Raw genomic sequence first — 21,403 nt, forward strand, 5'->3', positions numbered from 1 at the left:
TAAGCAAGAATGACAGCATGGAGTCTACACAACCAGTCCCTACTGAGGGTGAACACATGACTGTGTTGGTATGTTTGTATGGGTGACTTGGGCTGATGAAAGAGCATCAGGAGTACGAATTCTGTCTTTACAAACATTGTTGACTTGTTTTATGCAAGATAAACTTACCTATAAAGGGAGAAGGGACTAATTAGGTTGACACACCGAGGGTGTAGAAGAAAATGGGGAGAAAGAAGAAATGGGTGATGTGACAGGAAAACAGAGCTTTTTGTTTAACTCTTATGCTGCCTTCGGGTCACATGACCCAAAAGTTCATAACGAACCATCGTTGTGTTTACCCAATACAAAAACAAATCATTTTCTTTTAACCTTCGCAATGTGGGGGGTTTGAGACAGCCCAACAGTTAAAATAAAATGCTTCACTTTGTTTTTGTATGCGGTAAATTTGTCGCAATACGACGATGGGCCACAATGACTGATGGGTCAGAATGACCCGAAGATAACACAAGGGTTAAGCGACAGGTGGGATGCAGATTGAAAATACAAGCCCGTTTTAGATTTCACAGCCAGATCTTCAGGGTTGTCTGAGGTGTGGGGAGAAAGATAATTCACATTTTGGAGTATGTTAGTATGTCTTAATGAAGACAGACAAAGACAGAGTAACCATTTCAATAAAAACACTTTAATAGAGAAACAAATTAAAAAAAAAACAAAAAGAAAAGAAAAACCTTTGAAACACAAAGTCTAAATCCTTTATCATAACCACCACCGATTGAAATGAAAAGTGAAACAGAAATATTCATTATTATTAAGGACCCACATGTGTGGAACCTTTAGGATCTGTATCCAGGACAACAGGTGTGCCATGAATTTACTGTTGTACAGAGGGGAACAGAGGAGACTAAAGACAAGATGGACGACTATGACAAAAGATGTGGCTTTTACAAAAGGCTGAACACAGTGCTCTCTACTGGCTGGGCAAAAGGGTGCTCCCATACAAATCGGCCATTTAAGTTCGCTAGGCAAGGTGTACACAAAGGCAACGTGAAGGAACTAAAAAAAAAAAAAAAAAACACTTAGGTGTGTTGATATGCAAGTGGGGTCAGGTGTGGGTGCGCAAGCCATTCAAACCCACTGAATGAAAATCAAATAATTCATTTTTTTTAAGTGTTTTCTTTTTTATACCTTAAAGTCCTTCTCAATGTCAGAAAGTCAGAACCATGCTGGAAACAAGTTTACCATAATTTGTTGCCATATACACAAGGGACCAACATGTAGAATGGCTCAATTTCATTTAATTCTGAAATTGACATTTGAAAGACTGTGGAAATTAGGAGGAATTAGTATTGCCCCATTTACAACAACTAATTTGTGGGAAACAGATTGACGTTCAACACTTATTTGCAATGTTCAAGACTAAACAATGTGGCATGTATTGGGAGCAACCTGCCCAGCAAAATAATTCCAGAAAAATTACATGACCATTACATAACTCATTGACATGTTAGTAAAATATTATAATAGTTTTGTTCATAATGTCACAAGTCATTGTACACATCAAATAATATATAAAAATGTGACTTTGTAGGGACAGAACAAAAGCATGATTTTGTTTCTCTTTTTACACAAATCAATACAAACCATTTGATAAAAACAGGGGGGAAAACTAGCCAGGTCATCTTGGCATGCACAAAATGAACGCACAGTCTTCACGAAAATCATTGTCGAACCACAAAGCACCGGTAAAATTAAAGGGATCTTGTTTAACGGTTTTGATTTAGTGATAAAATAGAAGGAAATACGGAAATATTACCAAAAAAATTGGTATTCTACAGAAGAAAAAAAAAATGCTATTAGCCTGCAACATAAAATGCAATCTTTGTCAAAACAGCCACAAGTGATCTTACAAAAATTAAATCAAAAAATTACATTATATACTATATATATATGGATATATACTATACAACATTGTAACTGACAACTGGGTCCTCCTTGTCCATTTCGGTAGTTTTAGTGAATTTGCATAATTAAAAAGGGCATACCTCTTCTTTAAACTGCTTCTACAAAATTGAGGCGATCCCAAAACCTTTTTTGTAAATACCTAGAAAATGCATATTTACAAGTTTGTGTACTTTGAGTGACAAGTCAAAAAAGCCCAACCTTTCTAATTTTGGACCTTGGAATTCTAGTGAAATCATTTGAAATAAATAATTGAAGATGATTGTTATCAAATTTGATCAAAAATAAATGATTAGTAGATGCTTTTTTTAATGTGTTGGACTCAAGACAGTTATGTTAGTTGATGGGCAGATAATTCAAAGCTAAAGAGTTAAATTAATGTAATTATAATCAGTCACAATTGCTGTGATTGTAAAAAATTGTTTTGTTGTTTGGGGTGGGGGGGGGGGGGGGCAAATAAAAACTGTAAAATAAAAGGTTACAAAAACTTTACACCATGAAACAATTATACCAAACCTGTTACCAGTTTGCTTTGGATAATCATTGGCATGATTATTTTGTTGTTATTTTTTTAATGTTGATATATATATATAAGTAAATAGAGAGCACACACTATAAAAGATTTACGTTCAGCTTGATGAATCAACCCTAATATGTTTCGTTCTTAAAATAATTGGTTTAGATGTGTTAGTTAGAAGTGCTCTCTGGTCAAAATTGGCCTACACTGGAAGATATATTTTGTGTGGTCGATGACCCATGATGATTGTATTTACATACATTACAAATCAAAACATACTTGCCACAAAAACCAATATTCCTGCATTCTAAATTTACCCGACAACAATAATAAAATGTCTCAAGAGTTCTGTAAATGTAACCTTTGTTAAAAAGAACCGAATGCAAGGTAGTGATATTGCTGTCATGAGTTTCGACAGAGGGAGTAAATTGTATTTTACTGGGTTTAAATTGGTCAAAACATCACTTGAAAGAATCACTTGTTTCTGGATCACCGTTATGCTTGAATCAAAGGACAAAGACGCATCAAATTTTGATTTCACATCCGCCAACCATCCTGCATGCCCACCTGCTTGAGCATATCCCCTCTACACTTTCACATTCCTTTTGAGTCACCATCACATTAAAAAAACATTCCAAAAGACAAACCATTAACATATACCTGAAAAAAAAAAACGAAATCACTGGAAAATAATTGTTGATTGGTAATGCAACAAGTTGAGATGGAATCCGCTCACAGCACAACCCACCTACACAGACCTTTTAGTCAGGAAGGAGAGAAAACTGTCTCAAGCTATAAGTGGAAACAGAAGTAGCGGTATACTAGCAACATAACTACAACAGATAAACATAGCCTGCAAATTTCAGAAGACTGTACTTTAGAGCACATGCATTGGCTAGTCAAAGCACCGGTCCACAAAGATGGTATTGGACTTGGGTTCTTTTTATGCCCCTTCTTCACTAAGATGGAATCACACAATGGTGGGGGCTACACCTCGCTTCAAATGCAACTATGCAGGCTTATCATGTTTCTATCGTTTTCCATATTTTCAAAGACACGAAGCCTGTGGAAAAGGGAAAATGTACGTGCGACCGACATCTTGAAATCTATAAATGCATTTTTGTATGTTTTGCGGTGTGTGCGTTTATGCAAGAATCAATATGACAAAACTGATTAATCTTTGATGCTGTAGTTGATGTTAAAAGGTGAGGATTAGGTGTTTAAGGATTAAGGATCCAAAGCAAACCAAGACTAAATGCTAACATGGTACAGGAAAATTTAGGTACATGTCTGTGGCATACAACTCAGTCATTTATTTTCTTTTATGTACAGATTAAGAGGGAAATTTATCTACTTCTATACATTGTTCCATATAGTTCAATACATCAATTGACCACTTAGCTGTTCTGCCTGTTTTCACAACCAGGATGAAAATCAAGACGCTTTAAGTCCACTCACACAATTGAAAAAACAAACTAAACAAAGAAACCCTTTTAACAGACTTATTTAATGGCCAACATAACCAACTTCAAAAAGGGTTAAAGCTAACAGGCAGCTAAGTGGTCAACCGAATCCTGTGTTTTTAAAATATTTTGTAAACTTTTTTTTTGTTCTTTTTTGGCATTACGTACATATACAAGTGTACATATTATAAGTATATATTCATATATACACAATGAGTATGTATATATACCAGTAATGCATTCATTATATATACTTTTTTTTTTTTTTTCTTACTTTTTCACAGATATGTGAAACAGAAGAATCATTTGACTGTTACAAATAAAAGTTTGAAACAAAAGAAAAGCGGGAAACAATAACTATCAATAGAAACGATTTGTAAAAGCACTTGTACCATTTTTTTTTTCTTTCTTCCTTTTCATCAATTTTATCTTTTTTTTGTAGCTTTTTTTCTATATAAAGGAGAGGAATAGGGGGGGGGGGGACTCATTTAAAATAGGAATAATATCCATTGCTACCGTTTGAACTTCCTATACTGAGCTCTTGAAGTAAGGAAAGTGGGTCGCTGTTCTTCTTGACCTGTTCGGGGCGCGCTCGGGGCTTGGGCGGGGCCCGCAGGGCGCTGGCGTAGGACATGGTGGGAGGTTTGCTGAGGCTTTGGGAGCCCCCAGGACTCTGACCTGGCTCTGAGGGGGGCTGCTGCTGCTTGCTGTTGGGCATGAGGGGGGGGAACTGTCCAAGGTGCTGGAGGGAGTGGGGGGGTGGCTGGGTGGCAGCTGCCGCCGCCGCCTCTGCCTTCATCTGCTCCTCTGCCTGCCGCAAAGCCTTGGATGATGCTGCTGGGGAAAAGGGAGGAGAGGGAGACAGGGAGGAGAGGGAGACGTGGAGGAGAGGGAGACAGGGAGGAGAGGGAGACATCAGGACAAGGGACGGAAGAAGTGGAATTCAGTAAACATCACAGTTAGGGTCATTCTAAAAGATACTTCTAGATATCACATTGTGTTGCATAACCTTTTTTTTTTTGCACTAGACGAAACAACAAACAACGCCGACTTCAAAATGTGTTCTCTCTGGTTTCTTTGTTGATGCTATGCTTAGCATTAACAACTGTATCATTAACAACTGTATCATTAACAATGACAGCCAAACGACAGGCCCATCAGCAAGGCTATAGTTCACAACTCAAGAGACCAAACATCCTGGCAGCCTTCCCAACAGATTTGCCAACTGTGGGGAAACAAAGAATGCCAACTGTCAAACAGCTCAAAACTAAAAGATGGACTGAGAAGGCCAGCTGTCACTACAATGCCACTGTTGCAGCCCTACTGCGATTCACCTGCCAAACAGACTAGCTGGAGGTAGCAATCAAAAGCTCATATCCTTGAGAAAGACATGGTCTTTCCACTGAGGGAGAATTAAGCAATAAGCCCCAAGAGGCCGTGGTTTACGCTGATTTTAGAACAGGTAAGGGGAGTTGTTAGGCACGACGCGAAGCGGAGTAGCCAATCACAATCAAGGATTGGCTATGTGACATAGCCAATCACAATCAAGGATGGGAACAACCAATTTTAGAAACATATTTTGAAGCGGAGAATCAACTCCATGTGTTAATGGCATGGACCAGTTTTAGAACAAGATATTAGAATGGCATAACACTATGCACATGTATATATTTATACTATTATTGCAGGAATCACTGTGTGTACGATTGTTCTTGAGAACCGGGCACTCTATACAGTTGAAAATCAGTTGCTGTGTTGCTCAGGACCCAAGCGTTTGTTAAAATCAACAGCTGCATCACAGTCAAGGGCATCACAGGCACTGTACTACACAACGCAACGATAAAAAGCAGAAGGTAAGACTCCGGTCCCCTACCTATGAGGTCCCGGTGCTGAAGTGTGCTGGCTCCGTTGCATGGAATGTTGTGGAACGGGCCGGGGGGGCCTCCACCATTGCCAGGCCACAGCTCGGGCGGGGGGTAGCCGTAGGGGGCATGGGGGTGGCCGTGTTGGTGGGGGTGCTGATGGGGATGGGGGTGCTCCTGGAGGTCGGCTGGACAGGGCGGGGGCGCCTGGGCGCCGGCGGTCTCGTCTGGGTAGCTCGAGGAGATGCGCCTCTGGTAGAGAGGCCGGCCGGGACCCCTGGGTTCATACTGGTGGGAGGGAGAGGGAGAAGAGGTCAGGTGGGATTGAAGACAAGACAACCGCGTTGTTAAATCAACCACATCCATGAAAAAGCAGAAGCTGCGATCCTGATCCACACAAAATCTGTTAGTCGCCATGAAAAAGGCTCCTTTCTACAACAGCAACAAAAAGATATCTTAAGGCATATAAGTGATCTTTTGCCAAACATTATTTGGCAGACAGCCGCTGTTAGGTTGTACTTTATGTATTTCACAGCCAGTCTCAGGTCACTCAATGTGAGAAAGTGAATTATTCAATACAATGTAATACATTCCTTATTCTCACATTTCGATATGAGAACTGTAAGAGCACTGGAGGTTGAAAGGTTTAAAAAAAATAATAATAATGTGGGGAAAAAAAGACGGCTTCAAAAAGCAACCTTGAAAATCCTAAGGTTTTAAGTCTACCTCTATCTACAATGCTATCCAATCTGGAAGGTTCCGTTTGGCCTTACCTCTTCTACATTGTGAAGGGCAGTGGCGGCTGCTGTTCTGGGTGAGAGTGGATGATAGGATTCCTGGCCTGGACCTTGACCTTGCTGTTGCTGCTGCTGCTGCTGTTGTTGTTGTTGTTGTTGTTGGTGAAGCTGCATAAGGTGGACCTGCTCCTGCCTGCTGGGGTGAGCCATGACTGGAAGCCCGTAGGGGAAGCTTTGGCTTTGGCCCTGTCCCAGCATGTGGTTCTGGGCTACTCCCGCAGCTCCGCCGTGGGGCCACTGGGCCTCCTGGAGGAGGTATTTGACCTGCGCCGGAGGAGGGGTGGTGGAGTGGCCTTGCGGTTGGTGGGCCGAGTGTGGGTATGCGTTGGGGTTGTAGAGGGGGTTCCCTGGGTGCGGCTGCAGAGCCGGGTTGCCGAGGAGGTCCAGCTCGCGGCTGGGGTCGAGGGGGTAGGAACATGGAGGGAAGGAGCTTGTGTGATTGGCTGTAGTGGCAGATGGAGAAGAAGGGTCCCCCGGGGAACGGGACTGGGATTGGACCTGGCGGTACTGGAGCAGGCGGGACTGGGGAGGGGGCTGCATCTCAGTCGGGTCCCTGGGATCCATCTGCTCCTGGGGGGGCATCTCTCTCAGGAGGCCTGGGTACCTGAACACGCAAAACGGAAGTCAACCAACCAGGGTCTTCTAAATGGCATAACTGGTCTTCAGAGAGAGAAAGAGAGGGAGGCATGCTCACAGAGAGCATGGAGGAGAGAGAGAGACATAGAGCGAGGAGAAGAGAGACACAAAGGAAAAGATGAAGGTTAGGTTACCTGCTGAAGGGCGGGCCGGCGGCACCAGCCTCCTCCTCCATGCTGGCGCTCATTCTCCAGTTGGCCCGGAGCAGTTGTGGGGGGAAGCGGGCCAGGCCGGGCTGGGCCAGGTGGGCCAGCTGCTGGGGCAGTGGGAAGGCCACCCCGCCCTGGAGGAACGGCCCTGGGTCGCCCCACTGGCCCAGTCTGGCCTGCTGGGTCAGGGCCTCAAGAGCTACAGGGTCTGGATGAGAAGAGGATCCGATGTTAGCCGTAAAAAGGTCTGGTATGTACTTCCAAGGATATCCATCAGGATATTCAGAGTGGAAGGGTAAAGGCAAGTACTTTATTCATTGCAGCGGATAATAGCACAGAAGACACCGAGTTCTGATGAGCCTGATACTCACCAAGTCCATCTCCCATTCCGCCATCTTGGCTCTCCTCCCCGAAGCTATTGACCCTGCCGGGCTGGGACAGGGCTGGGTGGTGACCTCCATGGTGCCCAATGGGACCCCTTATCGAGTTGCCCATCTCCTCCGAGACGCCGGGGTCGCCTTCTAAGCCTGGAGACTGCACTCCTCTGTGGGGGGGCATGGGCCCGCTGAAGAAAGAAGGATTGTGACTGCTACTGGGGTAGGCGGGCGACAGCTGGGCCGAATGCTGTTGTTGGTTCTGTTGGGTCATGGAGGAGCCGGGATGCTGGGGGGGGACCCGGAACGGGAGCCTGGAGACGGGGTACTGGAAGGCTCGGCCCCCTGGGTGGGGCCCGGGGGCGAATGCTGGATTGGGGGGAGCCAGGTGGTAGTTGAGGGGTCTTTGGCCTGAGGGGTCCTTGCGGTGGAGCAAAGCAGCATTGGGGAAGCCCATTCCATCTGTCCCGGGGTCCAGGCCTCGACCTGGTCCTCCGGGGTCCAGCTCCCCCTAGTGGAGACGGGAGCAGAAGGATGACTTAGCAACAACTTATGACCTATGATTCATATTCTTCATGCAAGTAAAAGAGCAGGTACGAGGGCTGTGGGAGGGAAGTCAGGTACGCACTTTGTCCTTCATGTCTGAAGATTTCTTCTCTGGTGTCTGAAGGCGGCTCTGCTCCGACTTGGGACAGCCCTCCATCTTACCTGCACGGATCACAAACACACAGAGTTCGATCTTGTTTGGTTAACTAGTAGCGGCTAAATTAAGACAATCTGTCCACTGACCCCCGACCTGAAAAATCTAATGCATCCAAAATGTGATACTCCTATATCCTATGTATTAAACTACTGGTACTTTTGGGAACCTTTGCCTCATACCACAACAACCCCCCTTTAGGTTTTCCTCCTTCCTGTAAGCTGTACGTGCGTGTATACGAACCGTTCCTGATGGGGTCGGCCTGCAGCTCCTTGTCGGGGCTGGTCTGCTGGCCCAGGCCCAGAGGGGAGGGGTGGGCCACGCCCCCGCTGCCGTAGGGGATTGGTGAGCCGCGGTTCTGGGCTAGCAGGTTCAGGTTGTAGGCCATGGCAGCCTGGTGGCTCATGATGCGTGGGTCCATGGGGAAGCGGTTCTGGTAGCCGGGCCAAGGTAACTAAGCAGGGCAGGAGGACGTTTTTTTGAATTGTGCATGATTGTGCAATTTTTTGAATTGTGAAATCAAAATCAAGCAAAGGTTCAGGACAGGTTTTTAGGTCTCATGATTAGCATACTCCAGACATGAGAACGGATTCAGCCATCCTAATCAAAATAACACAATAGCAATACAAATACTATCATTTTTTGTAAACAGGTTTTTTATATGGACAAATATTGCTCTACAGACGCTTCTCTACATGAAGAGGACTGGAGATAGAGGTGGCAGGGAAAGGCTACTATAAAATTCAGCTTGTTCTAGGAGAGAGCTGTTTGATGTTGCAATGGACTCTGCCTCCCGTCAGTAGGGTTAGAGAGAGAGAAAAAGAAAAGGAAAACAAAAGTTATTTGTTCACGGAGAAGTCGAGGCTAAATTGACTCCAGCTGTGAACAGACCAAATCAACGCTTTCCAATGCCAAATGTTCCAATGGACATGGGCCTAAACCTTTTGGGGATGCTAGACGCTGGCGATGGTGAATACTCCAACACCAGAACAGACTGCTGGCGTCAGATGTCACTAACGAATGCAGTAATTACAGAAGGAACTCATGTCCTGTTTTTGATATACTATTTATATATCAATTAAGTAACTCAAAATCAGCCTCAAAGGAAGGCAAAACCCCATCTGTCTGCAGCCTGCGTATGAACGACAAGGATCCAACAGGCCTGTGTGCGTGAGTGTAGGATTGCTAGACATCCCGCGCTTGCATGTGTCGGCCCTGCGATGTCATAGGTCATAAGGGGGGGGGGGGTCACCATGGCGACAGGCTCACTCACAGGCAGAGGCATGGACATGACCATGTTGCCGCCGTAGACCGCGGGCACGTAGAGGATGCTGGCGCCCGTGTGGGGGTCGATCCGCTGCACGGGGCTGGGAGACTTGCCCATGCCCGCCGGCGTGCTCCCCGGGGGCGGGGAGAACGCCCGGATGGGGTTCCCCATCAGCACCGCTGGGTTGGGTTGGACTGGGGGGGTGGGACACAGAACAAGGGGAGATTTTGTGAGATTGGCATTGGTAGTTGCGGAAACAAAAAAACAATACAAAATCACCCCCGTAAAAGGCGAACTCCTTTATGATGCCCTGATGTCAGAAAGAAACAACGTGTCATCGAATGAGCGGTCTCCAAAACAGCTTGCTCTGTTCATTTTCTGCGTATTTCACGTTTATTTTTTTTGTCTACCACCACAGTGTTTCCTGTATGCTGTAACAAAGCCCATATTCACGAGGCAAGGCCCATCATTAGATCACAATCTAACAATTTGAGCGAGTTGGTCTTCAAACCAGTGGAATGATGCAGAGTTATATTTATTTAAGCGTGATGTTATCTTGGGTTCTCTAATCAGTTGACGAGGACAGCTAGGCTGACTGTGTCCTTTGCGATCACATCCTGGAATGATTCCTATCTTATTCTCGTTATTCTTGTCTAGGACGCCGAGGTAGCCCTAGGCCTTAACGCATGCATCTCCGACACGGAATTACTAGCTTATGAGGCTCTGGAGCCCTGTGTGTGCGTGTAGGGGTGGAGGAGAGAGGGCTTGATGGATAGATAATAGTAATCTTGCATAATGATGATGATTATGTTCATAATAACACCTTCTGTTGGGGGGTGTTGGGTACACCTCGGTACCCCTCTCCTCCGCTCATCATGCTAAAGCAACGGCCCAGAGTACACCTTTCCTTTTCCGGCCTCTCAATCACCATCCACACCACCCCCTTCCTTTCCCTCTCTCCTCCTCCCCCTTCTCCCCATCCCCCCAACAAGCGCTCATGCGGTGCTGTACTGGCTGAGTGAACTCATGATGACAGTTGTGATGCGAAGGAAAGGGACGTTCCGCTGGCCGTTGCTCTCCTTTACGAGCAGCATGCTCTGGGTTCAGCCACTCGACTGAAACATATCGGGCTTTCATACGCGCGAGTCGTTAGGGTCTACTGAACCAGCTGTGTGTCTCGGAGCAAACAGATATTTCCAAATTGTCTCAAATAGCTGCTTTTGAAAGTTCTTGGGGGGGGGGGGGGGGGAAAGTGGATACTTTGCAAAAAAAAAAAGCGTTTGACAAGGAAACTTCAGATCGAGCAGCAATATTTAATTCGATTTAACAAGGACCCACCCACATTTCTCCGTCTGGGGATTGATCCAAGTATGATCTTATGAGCAGAAAGTACAGACAGAACCTTTTGCAGTGTTTGGAGGTTGGGCCACAGTACCCATGCCAGACAAAGGACCGGGACACTCACCAAACCCTTCAGGTGGAAAGAGCTCCGTGTGGTTGGCATGTTGTCCTTTCCCCTGTTCAAACACAGAGAGAGAAAGGGTGTTAGGTAGCAGGGGCACAACCGCTTGTAGGGGAAGGAGGAGAGAGGGGGGGGAGAGAGCGAGAGAGAGCGAGAGAGAGCGAGAGGAAGAGCAGAAACAGCGAGCGGGCGTTTAGCCGGAAGGTTCAGGGTGTCCCACGTGTCACTACGGCGCCCGAGCGAGCAGAGCCTCGGGATGGCTGGGAGGAACGTGGAACCTAACTGGGGCCGGCTCGCTGAACACGCCTGAGGTGGAACCCAGTTCTAAACACACAGAAGGGGGCGAAACTGATCTTGCGAAAAAATCTTTGGTATTGTTCCTGTCATTTCATGTCACATCTTTTGTTGTTTGATATTTCTGTGTTTGTTCCCCCCCCCCCCCCATTGAGCTACTTTAAAAAGACATGAGACAAAAAGGCACTATAGCAGGGGTCGGCAAGTAACTTGGGCCACGGGCCAGTATTTTGTCACATTGAAGTGATAGTGTAGCTACTGAAGCGTAAACGTTTGGCCTATTCTCTAGCTATGGGTGGTAGTAAGGAGGAGTGTTCCCGACAATATATTAACTATAACAGACGCACGCATAATGCAAACCCTGCATAAGAGACAGCTTCTTGACATACTTGTAATAATAATAATAGTAATTATATGCTAGGGTACAGTCACCCGTATGTAATCCATCCATTGTATATTGCCATTAAATCGGATAAGGGATGGTGTTAGGGACGAGATGGTTGGGGTGGACACCACCACAACACTAACACAGCGTTACCTCACAGGCCTACACTGCTAGCGCCAGAAAGCGCCAGAAAGCGCCAGACTAGCAGAAGCAACAACAGGCATATAAAATATTTTCAATCCCATGTCTTTCCATTTGCACGGGGTTCCTCCCCTCTTCCCTCTCTGTTTCTGCTGGCAAAGAGCGACTTGACATCACTCTCTCGCTCAGGAACACGCACGTGACGTGCGCCCCTGACGCTAATAAGACAACGCAGGCGAGGTGAAAGCCCTTTTACAGAGTCTGTCCATATTTCCCCCTACCCGGAGGGCTGTGCCGCGGATATGGCTGTCGCTCCGTGCCAATCCACGATGACACAGCAATGGAGGGAGCCACGGCGCATCTATGGTGCCGACGTTGACGGTTATCTCTACGTGCCGAAACGCAACGCTGACAATCTCAATACGAGAGTGGAATATGGGTGAATGTTGTATAATTGATAGTTGGAGGCATGGAACACAATAATCCACTTATGTTTGAACTTTAGATGCTCGGGAACGCAGTCTCCGGGTGGGAAGAGTTTAACTGATAGCACTTGACATTTCCCCCGGTGAGCTAACCTACAACTTGATACGAGTTGAGTCGCCCCATGCACTCGGAAATTCAATGCTTCATGCATTTTGTTGCATCCATATCGCATTGACGTGTTCTGCTGTTGAATAATAGGATACCGTTTATTGAGATCAATAGATTTCAAATGTATTTATATAGGTTATTGAAGGCATTTTTCTGGATTGGTAAATCCAAAATGGAGTTCCTCATTCATGGCTGTAGTATGATGCCTGCGTAAACATAAACTGCCTTGGCCTAAGTGCTCTAGTAATAAAATAACAAGATGGCCTTTTGCACATAATACAATGGGGCATTGACATTACACGTTTCAGGGCTTTAGATGCATTGGTACGAGTCTCATCGAGGTTACGGTCTGTGTGAACACGTGCATTAACGACAGTGTAGATGATGGTGATATAGGTTGTTGGCAAAATAGCCCTAAAGTCACCTTAAAACTAACTACATCTGGGCCCTGGTCTATTGAGAACACCCACAGCTTACAGTAACTGTAGCGTTAAGGACAACTTGTGCGAACCGCGTGACGTCGATTTGGGTCATATTGTGGCCATCTGAAATAGAACCGCCTCAATGTCATTCAAGGTGTGCCAGGGGCGGCCTGAGGGCACAACAGAGGGTTTCCTGGGTTCGTGCCAGCCCAAATTACAGGCTTCCGGTGGGGTGGCAGTGCATCCACGACGGCAGGTGAGCTGGCACCCAACGAGTGTGACGAGAGAGGAAACGGAGAGAAAGAGAGAACATAGGAAGAGAGAGAGAGAGAGGGAGGACAGAAAACTGATGAGTGAACTAGAGAGACAATGACGGCAGGAATCATGGAAATGCGCTCTGGGTCCACCCCAGTCTCCAGGTTTCCCCCAAGTAAAGCAAGCAGCACCAACATATGCCTCATTAGATGAAACACGCGGGTATGTCTGAAAGCAAGATGATGTGGATATCCAGCTCATTAGGCCCAGTGGGTGAGCCTGGGCCGTGGCAGCTGGAGTGATTTAGTTAACCTTTACACTGGGCGCAGATCGCAGAGGCATTTCAACCCCAGCAAACAATAAAACACAAACCCCTTTCAAAATAAGACTCCTCCGAACCCCTCTCTGCTGGTCTTATATATAAATAAATATATTTGCTATATACACACCCAGTCTTCTCCTTCTGCATCTGGATATAAAAGAAAACAATTTCCTCCAAGCGAGGCAACCCAAATCAAAAGGGGTCTCCGGGTGCCACTTGAGGAAATTGTTCTTTTTTGGTTAAACTGAACTTGAAGACTGCCAAGCCGTCCCACTCCACCTCGTCTCAGACGGACCCCCACCTTAGGGCTGTCCAGCCCCGGAGCCCTTACCTTGGGGGGAGACTGCTGCTGCAGCTGCTGCTGCTGCTGCTGCTGGGGCCCCTGTTTGCCCACGGAGGCCTGGGGGTGGGGATGCTGGGGGTGGGCGTGGGGGTGGGCGTGCTGGGGGGCTCGCAGGGCGCGGGGGATGAACTCGGGGGCCAGAGGGTTGAGCACGTAGGTCTTCTTCAGCTCCAGGGCTTCCAGCTGGGCCTTGATCTGCTCGAAGGTGATGCCGTGCAGGCTGGAGTTCTCGTGGCAGATCGAGATGAAGTGCTCCCAGAACTTCCTGGAAATGGGGGGGGGGGGGAGGAGGAGGTGGGATGGGGGACAAGTAGAGGGTAGGAAGAGAGGGGGGGGGGTTGAGACATGAAGTAGATGTGGCATGAGTAACATCTACTGGCAGCATTTGGGTGACATACACAAGCAAGACGAACTGTAATCTGATCACACTAAGGAACGGACGCACACACACACACACACACACTTATGTTCGCAGGAGGAGAAACGTTCTGACAAAACACCAGCTATAACTGTAAATCGCACATGAATAAAGGATAAGAGCCAGTACCCTTCTACAGGCACGGCACACACAATGGAGGACACAGCGTCAAATTCTTTGTCGTTCTAACCCCACAAAAAAATAGACGAAAAAAAAATGCCTTTATTGAAGGGGCCCCTTTTTCTTATTTTTTCTGTGCGCGTGTGTGTGTGTGTGTCTTACATGCACATGTTGGGGATGGATGAGTCTTGCTACATGCAGTGTGGATATGAGGCACCGTCATCCTAGATACGACTTGTTCTAGGACGGACCCCCTGACGGGAGCCCCCCTCCCCCCCAGGTCCCCTCAAGCAGCACACTACATTATTAGGGGTCTACATCATTTCAAGTGCTCGTGCCATTATATTGAAGCTTTCGACGATGTCTCTGTATGTACATTTGCCTGCACTACTGTATGGCCTGTGTGTGTGTGTGTGTGTGTGTGTATGTATATATATATATATATATATCCTGAATAAGGCTGTGACATGCATTTACACATGTAGGAAAATCCAATCCAGATTATCATAAATCCATATGTATTTGATGTGAAGGAGGGGGCAGGGGGGGCGGAGTGAGGGGGGCTGTCAGACAGGAAATGGCAGGCCCTTTATTCACACATGTCCCTTCCACGGAAACACTCATGCGTCTGACAAGCCCACCAGGGGGGGGCTGGGCTTTCAACTGACACACACACACACACACACACACACATCACTACGGGAGGAATCTCAAAGGCTAAAAATATGAATGAGAGTCAAAAGATATGTAAAATGTACTCTGCAATTACAGCAGTTTCCTATTTTAAAAGTTCTTGGTGAAGAAAAAATTATAAATATTGCTGCTCTGAGGAGAGTCCAAACTGACAACGAAGCAAAGCGAGTCAAGGGACATCTTATTCCTTCGTTGTTGACGGCTGAGGGTAGATGGGTGTACAGTGTGTGTGTGTGTGTGTGTGCGCATGTAGAGTGTGTGTGTGCCTTCAGGGGGACATTAGCTGACCGCCTTCCAAAAGGCTGATTAATTCGAAGGGACCAAAAATAGCCTGTGCAAGTCACTGCAGATCAATTAAACACGTGCGCGCGCACACACCGACTGGCTGCATTTAAAGCATGGTTCCCCTGACCCAGATCAGGCTTGCTCCAGCAGATCGGACCAGGACTGCCTCTCTCTCCAGCCATGCTGAAGGGGAGGCCTGACAGCCAGGATGGTATCGCCCGCTAAGCTGACATCCTCCATCACAGAGGGGCTGCTGCCACTACTCTGGACTGGGCTTGGAAACAGCAGTGTCCTGCAGGCTCCTGAACACACTGTGTGAAGTGTGTGTGAAGTGTGTGTGTGTGCGTGCCCAGCGCTGTCATCCCAACCCACAAAAGGAGTCTGTATGCCGGAGGGGAAAAGCCACATCATAAGAGGGGAACAGTTCCCTTAATCTCCCTCTCTTTGTCCATGTCTCTCCCATCGCCCACCTGCTGGGGATGTAAACAAAAGGTAGCCAGGGTAGAGATGGGCAGGGGAGGGCTCTCAGCACACACAACAAAAGGTAGCCAGGGTAGAGATGGGCAGGAGAGGGCTCTCAGCACACACAACAAAAGGTAGCCAGGGTAGAGATGGGCAGGAAAGGGCTCTCAGCACACACAACAAAAGGTAGCCAGGGTAGAGATGGGCAGGAGAGGGCTCTCAGCACACACAACAAAAGGTAGCCAGGGTAGAGATGGGCAGGAGAGGGCTCTCAGCACACACAACAAAAGGTAGCCAGGGTAGAGATGGGCAGGAGAGGGCTCTCAGCACACACAACAAAAGGTAGCCAGGGTAGAGATGGGCAGGAGAGGGCTCTCAGCACACACAACAAAAGATAGCCAGGGTAGAGATGGGCAGGAGAGGGCTCTCAGCACACACAACAAAAGGTAGCCAGGGTAGAGATGGGCAGGAGAGGGCTCTCAGCACACACACACACACCTCCATCATGGGCCATCTGATACCAGGTTGAGGACCACAGACACACAGCTTCAAAAACCACCTTGCTGTTTAAGTGGCTATTTTTGATTGTTTGGAGGAGGAGGGGGGGGGGGGGGGGGTGGGGTACTTCTTCATCTCCCCCCCCCCCCCCCCTCCCTCCCACCCCCCCCCCCCCCCCCTCCCTTTCCCCCCCCTCCCCCTCCCTTTCCCCCCCTTCCCCCTCTCTATATCCCTCCCTCCCCCCCCTCCTCCCCTCTCCCTCCGGGCAGTCAGCTGAAGAGCCCAGAGAACAGAGCTGCAGCTTTTGGACGTATTGATGTAATTGCCGTCTCCCCAGGCTGACATTTCCACAACAACTCTGCCGCGGGCCGGACACGCCTGCGATTGGCTTATGCGCAACAGTTGCCATGGTGACCGAAGAGACGGGAAGGGGTGGGGGTTGCAGCTGGGATCGCTTTGTAGGGTGTGTGAGTGTGTTTGTATGCATGTAAAGTAGGGGGGGAGGTATGAGACGCCCCTTGATTCGCGGCCCTCCGTTAAACCCCCGAAAGCTAAATGAGACAGAGGAGTCTCGACCCGCGTCCGTTTGTGGATGTTTACGACCCCTAAAAGCCTCCAGCGCTCGTCATCCCTGGAGCTCCGTGATGTCATCCTCAGCTGATCCACCACGGGGAGGACATGTTGAAGAGGCTGGGGGAGGGGGAGACATCGAGGAGTCCTGGCAGGTCGGGGGGGGGGGGGGTCGTACCCCCCACTGTGCCTCTTCCTGCACAGCTGGCACCCTGACTGTGCACCCTCCTCGCTCCCCCTCTATATCTCCCTCTCTCTCACACACACACAGCCACCAAATACCGAGCGAACACAGTGACTAATCGTTCGAAACATGGGTTGAATCACTCCTTTCTCCATCCACATGCACACGGACACAACCTACCTGCACCTGCCCACGGAGCAGAGGGCTATGGGGTCTCCCACCACGGCCACCAGGGACTGGGCCCGGGTGATGGCCGTGTTGAGCAGCTTGTAGTTGGACAGGAAGCCGTAGTCCAGGTCCTCGGTGGAGTCCTCCACCAGCTGCTCCTTGCGCTTAATGGCCGTCTGCTTGTGCTTGCAGGTGTGCCGCGTGCGCACCGTGCTGAGGAAGAGCACCCGGAACTGCTTACCTGGAGGAGGAGGAGGAGGAGGAAGAAGAGAGGGGAAGAGGACAGGGGAGGAGTGGGAGAGGAGGAGGAGAGGAGAAGAGGAGGAGAGGGGAAGAGGATGAGGAGGAGAGGGGAAGAGGAGGAGGAGGAGAGGGGAAGAGGAGGAGGAGAGGAAGAGGGAGAGGGGAGGAGAAGAGGAGGAGGGGAGGAAGAGGGGAAGAGAAGGAGGGGAAGAGGAGGAGGAGAGGTGAAGAGGACAGGGGGGGAGTGGGAGAGGAGGAGGAGGAGAGGGGAAGGAGGAGGAGGAGGAGGAGGAGGAGTGGGAGAGGAGGAGGAGAAGAGGGTGAGGAGTGGCAGAGGAGGAGAAGTGGGAGAGGGGAAGGGGAGGAGAGGGGAAGAGGATGAGGAGGAGAGGGGAAGAGGAAGAGGAGAGGATGAGAAGAGTAGGAGGAGGGCAGGGGAAGAAGAGGAGTGGGAGAGGTTTGAGTATAATGGTTGTGTTTTAGGGCTGTTCCCTGCTCAGTCTGGACTGAGAGGAGACAGGAGAGATGGCTGTCAGGTGCAGTCTAATGCTGCCCACTCTCTGTAATGAGCCTTCAGGCCAGGTGTCCTCCAGCCTCGTGTAGGCAGACTGGGGAGTGGCCTGAGATGCTGGGGTGGGTCTGGACTCTGAATTGGGGCTCGGTTATAGGTTCGATTCATCTGCGGTGGACGTCAACGTTTGGCCGTGCGGTTGAGATTCCCCCGAGGGATCGTCTGCACTGGCGACGCCTGATTGCATTCTGTGATGATTACAGCGTGACAAACACGACTTTTCTTAATGTGTTTTGTTTTGTTGGGTGGATAAAGGGGACCCTGGCTGGCCGTTACCATAGCAACAGTCGCACTTCCTGGGGGGGGGGGGGGTCGTAACTTCATCTCTAATATCAATATCAGAGAAGTGTGTGTGTGTGTGTGTGTATCTCGTGTGTCATTAACGAGCAAGGTAATGAGCTCCACACAGCATCTGTGTGTGGTGCCGGTGGGAGATGTTAGATGTGGGGCCCTGGTTGCTGGGGGGGGGAGAGGCTGTCACACTGGGGAGGCTGGAGAAGAGCTGCTGGTGCTGCTGCTGCCTGGAGGAGCAGCGAGGAGGACGCCCTGCGGCTGCAGCCGGGAGAGGAGTCCCACCACAGACAGTGCAAGGCACATTCTCCACACACACTTACTTCCTGGTCTTTCATCACTACCCTCACACACACACACACACACGTGCAGCATTGGTCTTGTGTCCCTCTCTCCTCGCCCCCACGCACGCACGCACGCGGCCCCTCACCTTGCACGTTGAGCACTCTCTCCACGCTGACCTCGTGCATCCTCTTCTTGCGCAGCTCGGCGCGGATGCGGAACACCTGGTCGGCGTAGGGCGACACCACGCCGATGCTGCCCTCGTCCAGCTTGCCCCACGCCACTGGCCACTTCTTGCGCATCTCCTCCACGCGCTCCACGATCTCAAACACCTGCAGGTGGACGGGACACAAAAGAAAAAGGTACGATTTCCTTTATGTTCGTAGAGGTCGTCGGGGGGCCCCCGCGAACTTCCTTCGCCATTTGTGCCGACGGAATCCGGCATGGTGACAAACCAATCGAATGGATGTCATGTGCTCTCATTCGCACGTTATTCGGGGACATTTTGATTCGAGGGGGGATTATTAGATGATGCTAATGCTAATGTCCCCGGGTGTTGTGACACAGGTGCAACATCAAAGGGACGGCTGCTAATTCGCCTGGCGTCTCTGACAGGCTGCCGTGGCAGCGAGGGAAGGCAGGCCCCAACGGGATTGGTCCGAATCTGTCAACGGAGTTCAGAGGTCACCTGGTGACCACGGAGGGTCTGACTCCACTCCAGAGGGGGGTCAACAAACAGGAAGTTGCACGTGTCATGCAGCGCCATGTCATCCCCAGTCATTTCATATGGAGTTTGACGGTTTGTTTTCCCATGACAGGGGGAACCAGCGAGTTTTTGAATTCCTTGGTATGGCGTTTCAAGGCTATGCTCCCAGAGCTGACCTAGAACCCAGTCAGCCGCCTCGTCTCCCACAGAGAGGCTGAGGGGCGTTTCCTCTGGGGTGCACACGGGGCGCTCACCTCGGCGTTGTTGTAGTAGGCCGTGCTGTTCTTCTCCTGGACGTCCTCGCCGCGGGCCGTGAAGAAGGTGAGGGGGTAGAAGTCTTTGTGGGACGGCTGCTTGCCGCTCGCCATCAGCTTCCCGTCGTAGAACAGCTCCGACGTGTAGCTGGAGGGGGAGGGAGGGGAGGGTTACAAATGACTTGGCGCTCCTCTGACATTGTTTTAATGTTGCATTTTCTATTCATTTTTTATGATTTTTGCCATTTCCAGCTGACCATCCAACCTTCCTCTGAGTGTGTGTGTGTGCTGGTGGCGCCACAACACACACAATCACCTACTCGATGAATGCCTTGTGGCGGCAGTGATTGTGTGTGCTTCATTGGCACCTACTACACAATGGCCTCATGGGACTAGCATGTGTGCGAGCGCGTGCGCGTTTCCTGGCCACCTACTTGATGATGGCCTCGTGGGAGCGGTAGTTCTCACACAGCAGGATGCGGCAGGGGAACTCTGGGGGATAGTGCTCGTACAGGCGGTCCAGCAGAGACACGTGCAAGTTGCGCTCCCGCGCAAACTCGCTGTACACAAACGGACTGAGCTGGAGCGGGGGAGAGAAGGCGTGGGGGAGGGGAAAGAGAGAGAGAGACAGACAGAGGCACGGGGGTGAGTCAATAATTCAGGAGGCTTCACTTCCCCCCCATTGAACATCATTCCCAATCTTCAGCCCCACTCCATAGTGTTGGGCCTCACTGAAAACAGGAAGCCTGTGTGTGTGTACGTCTGCACTGAAGAGACATCCGTAGGGGCCGAAGCTTAAGTGGGCTTGTGTTGCCTTGCTCCTCACAGCATAGCCACGAGATGCCCGTGGTTACAGCTTTGAAGCCGTCCAACATAGACTTCACCTGCAGCCTCTAGAACGTGGCACGGCGCGCCGCCGTGACTTTCCCTGTCGTCCTCAAAAAATGTGGCGCGGCGTATGCTGGGGAGCTGCAATTTGGATCCAGGCTTGAACTCTGACTCAGCCTCGCCCGGGGGAGAAGTTCAGCTACGCTTTAATGAGGGCTTTACAGTGGTCAATAGGAAGCAATCTGTCAATAGGAGCCGGAGCCCCTTTCATTCACTGTTCTCAGGGATGTGTGCTGCGTAGGAGCGAGGAGGCTGACAACGGGCTGTAATGAGACAGTAGCGAGACGGGGGGAGAGGACGTGGAGGAGGAGGAGGGGGGAGGAGGCGCAGAGGAGAACGAGGGATTTGGAGGGGCGTTGAGGAGAAGTGGGGGATTTGGGAGGGGGTGGGGGGGGAGGGAGTGGAGGAGAGGGAAGAGAGAAGACACATTGTGCAACAGATCAAGATGTGGAGGGAGTGAGAGAGACGGGAAGGAAGAAGAAATAAGAACAGGACGGGGGTGGGGGAGAACCGATGAAGAAACGAGACTAAGCGTTGAAGGACGCAGCCACAGGGATGTTGCGTTCATTTGTCAGTAGTTCTCGTTTTGGTGAAGGAGCGGAAGGAGAAATCATGAAAATAATGACTGGATTCCCCGGGGCCTCATCGTCTCTACTGCCCACTCCCTGACCCTGTCTCACCCAATGAACGACGACAACCAGGACAGAGGCGAGAGGAACTAATGGGCTCTTCATTTCTGGCATGCTGGAGAAGGCGTGAGTGACAGCACACAAGAGTCTTACTACCATGACCGCACGAGTAAACATGCAAGCTTCCGTACAGCTTGTT

At 49.4% G+C, this 21,403-nt stretch overlaps 1 protein-coding gene and 1 long non-coding RNA gene across 6 annotated transcripts in view; one reads left to right on the top strand and one right to left on the bottom strand.

Annotated features, from left to right (window-relative positions):
- Positions 1–660: 660 nt before the first annotated feature.
- Positions 661–21,403, bottom strand: part of helz (helicase with zinc finger) — a 37,297-nt gene continuing 16,554 nt past the window's right edge. For 3 of the 5 annotated variants that reach the window (XM_047043467.1, XM_047043463.1, XM_047043465.1), the window contains 14 exons: positions 20,122–20,267; positions 19,688–19,835; positions 18,876–19,059; positions 17,353–17,581; positions 13,931–14,207; positions 11,190–11,241; positions 9,731–9,918; positions 8,701–8,911; positions 8,386–8,465; positions 7,755–8,268; positions 7,369–7,591; positions 6,575–7,202; positions 5,813–6,089; positions 661–4,776 (listed from right to left, as the gene is read on the bottom strand). In XM_047043467.1, coding sequence (XP_046899423.1) covers positions 4,424–4,776; positions 5,813–6,089; positions 6,575–7,202; positions 7,369–7,591; positions 7,755–8,268; positions 8,386–8,465; positions 8,701–8,911; positions 9,731–9,918; positions 11,190–11,241; positions 13,931–14,207; positions 17,353–17,581; positions 18,876–19,059; positions 19,688–19,835; positions 20,122–20,267 — 3,510 coding nt within the window. In that variant the 3' untranslated portion in view covers positions 661–4,423. The remainder of the gene's footprint in view (positions 4,777–5,812; positions 6,090–6,574; positions 7,203–7,368; positions 7,592–7,754; positions 8,269–8,385; positions 8,466–8,700; positions 8,912–9,730; positions 9,919–11,189; positions 11,242–13,930; positions 14,208–17,352; positions 17,582–18,875; positions 19,060–19,687; positions 19,836–20,121; positions 20,268–21,403) is intronic. The other 2 variants (XM_047043468.1, XM_047043466.1) reach the window with 1 other exon arrangement.
- LOC124483171 lies at positions 14,265–16,409 on the top strand. The gene is made up of 2 exons (XR_006957780.1): positions 14,265–15,950; positions 16,003–16,409. It is a non-coding gene; the product is annotated as an uncharacterized LOC124483171 (long non-coding RNA).

Source organism: Hypomesus transpacificus, chromosome 21 (genome assembly GCF_021917145.1).
Source record: "Hypomesus transpacificus isolate Combined female chromosome 21, fHypTra1, whole genome shotgun sequence".
Taxonomy (NCBI): domain Eukaryota; kingdom Metazoa; phylum Chordata; class Actinopteri; order Osmeriformes; family Osmeridae; genus Hypomesus; species Hypomesus transpacificus.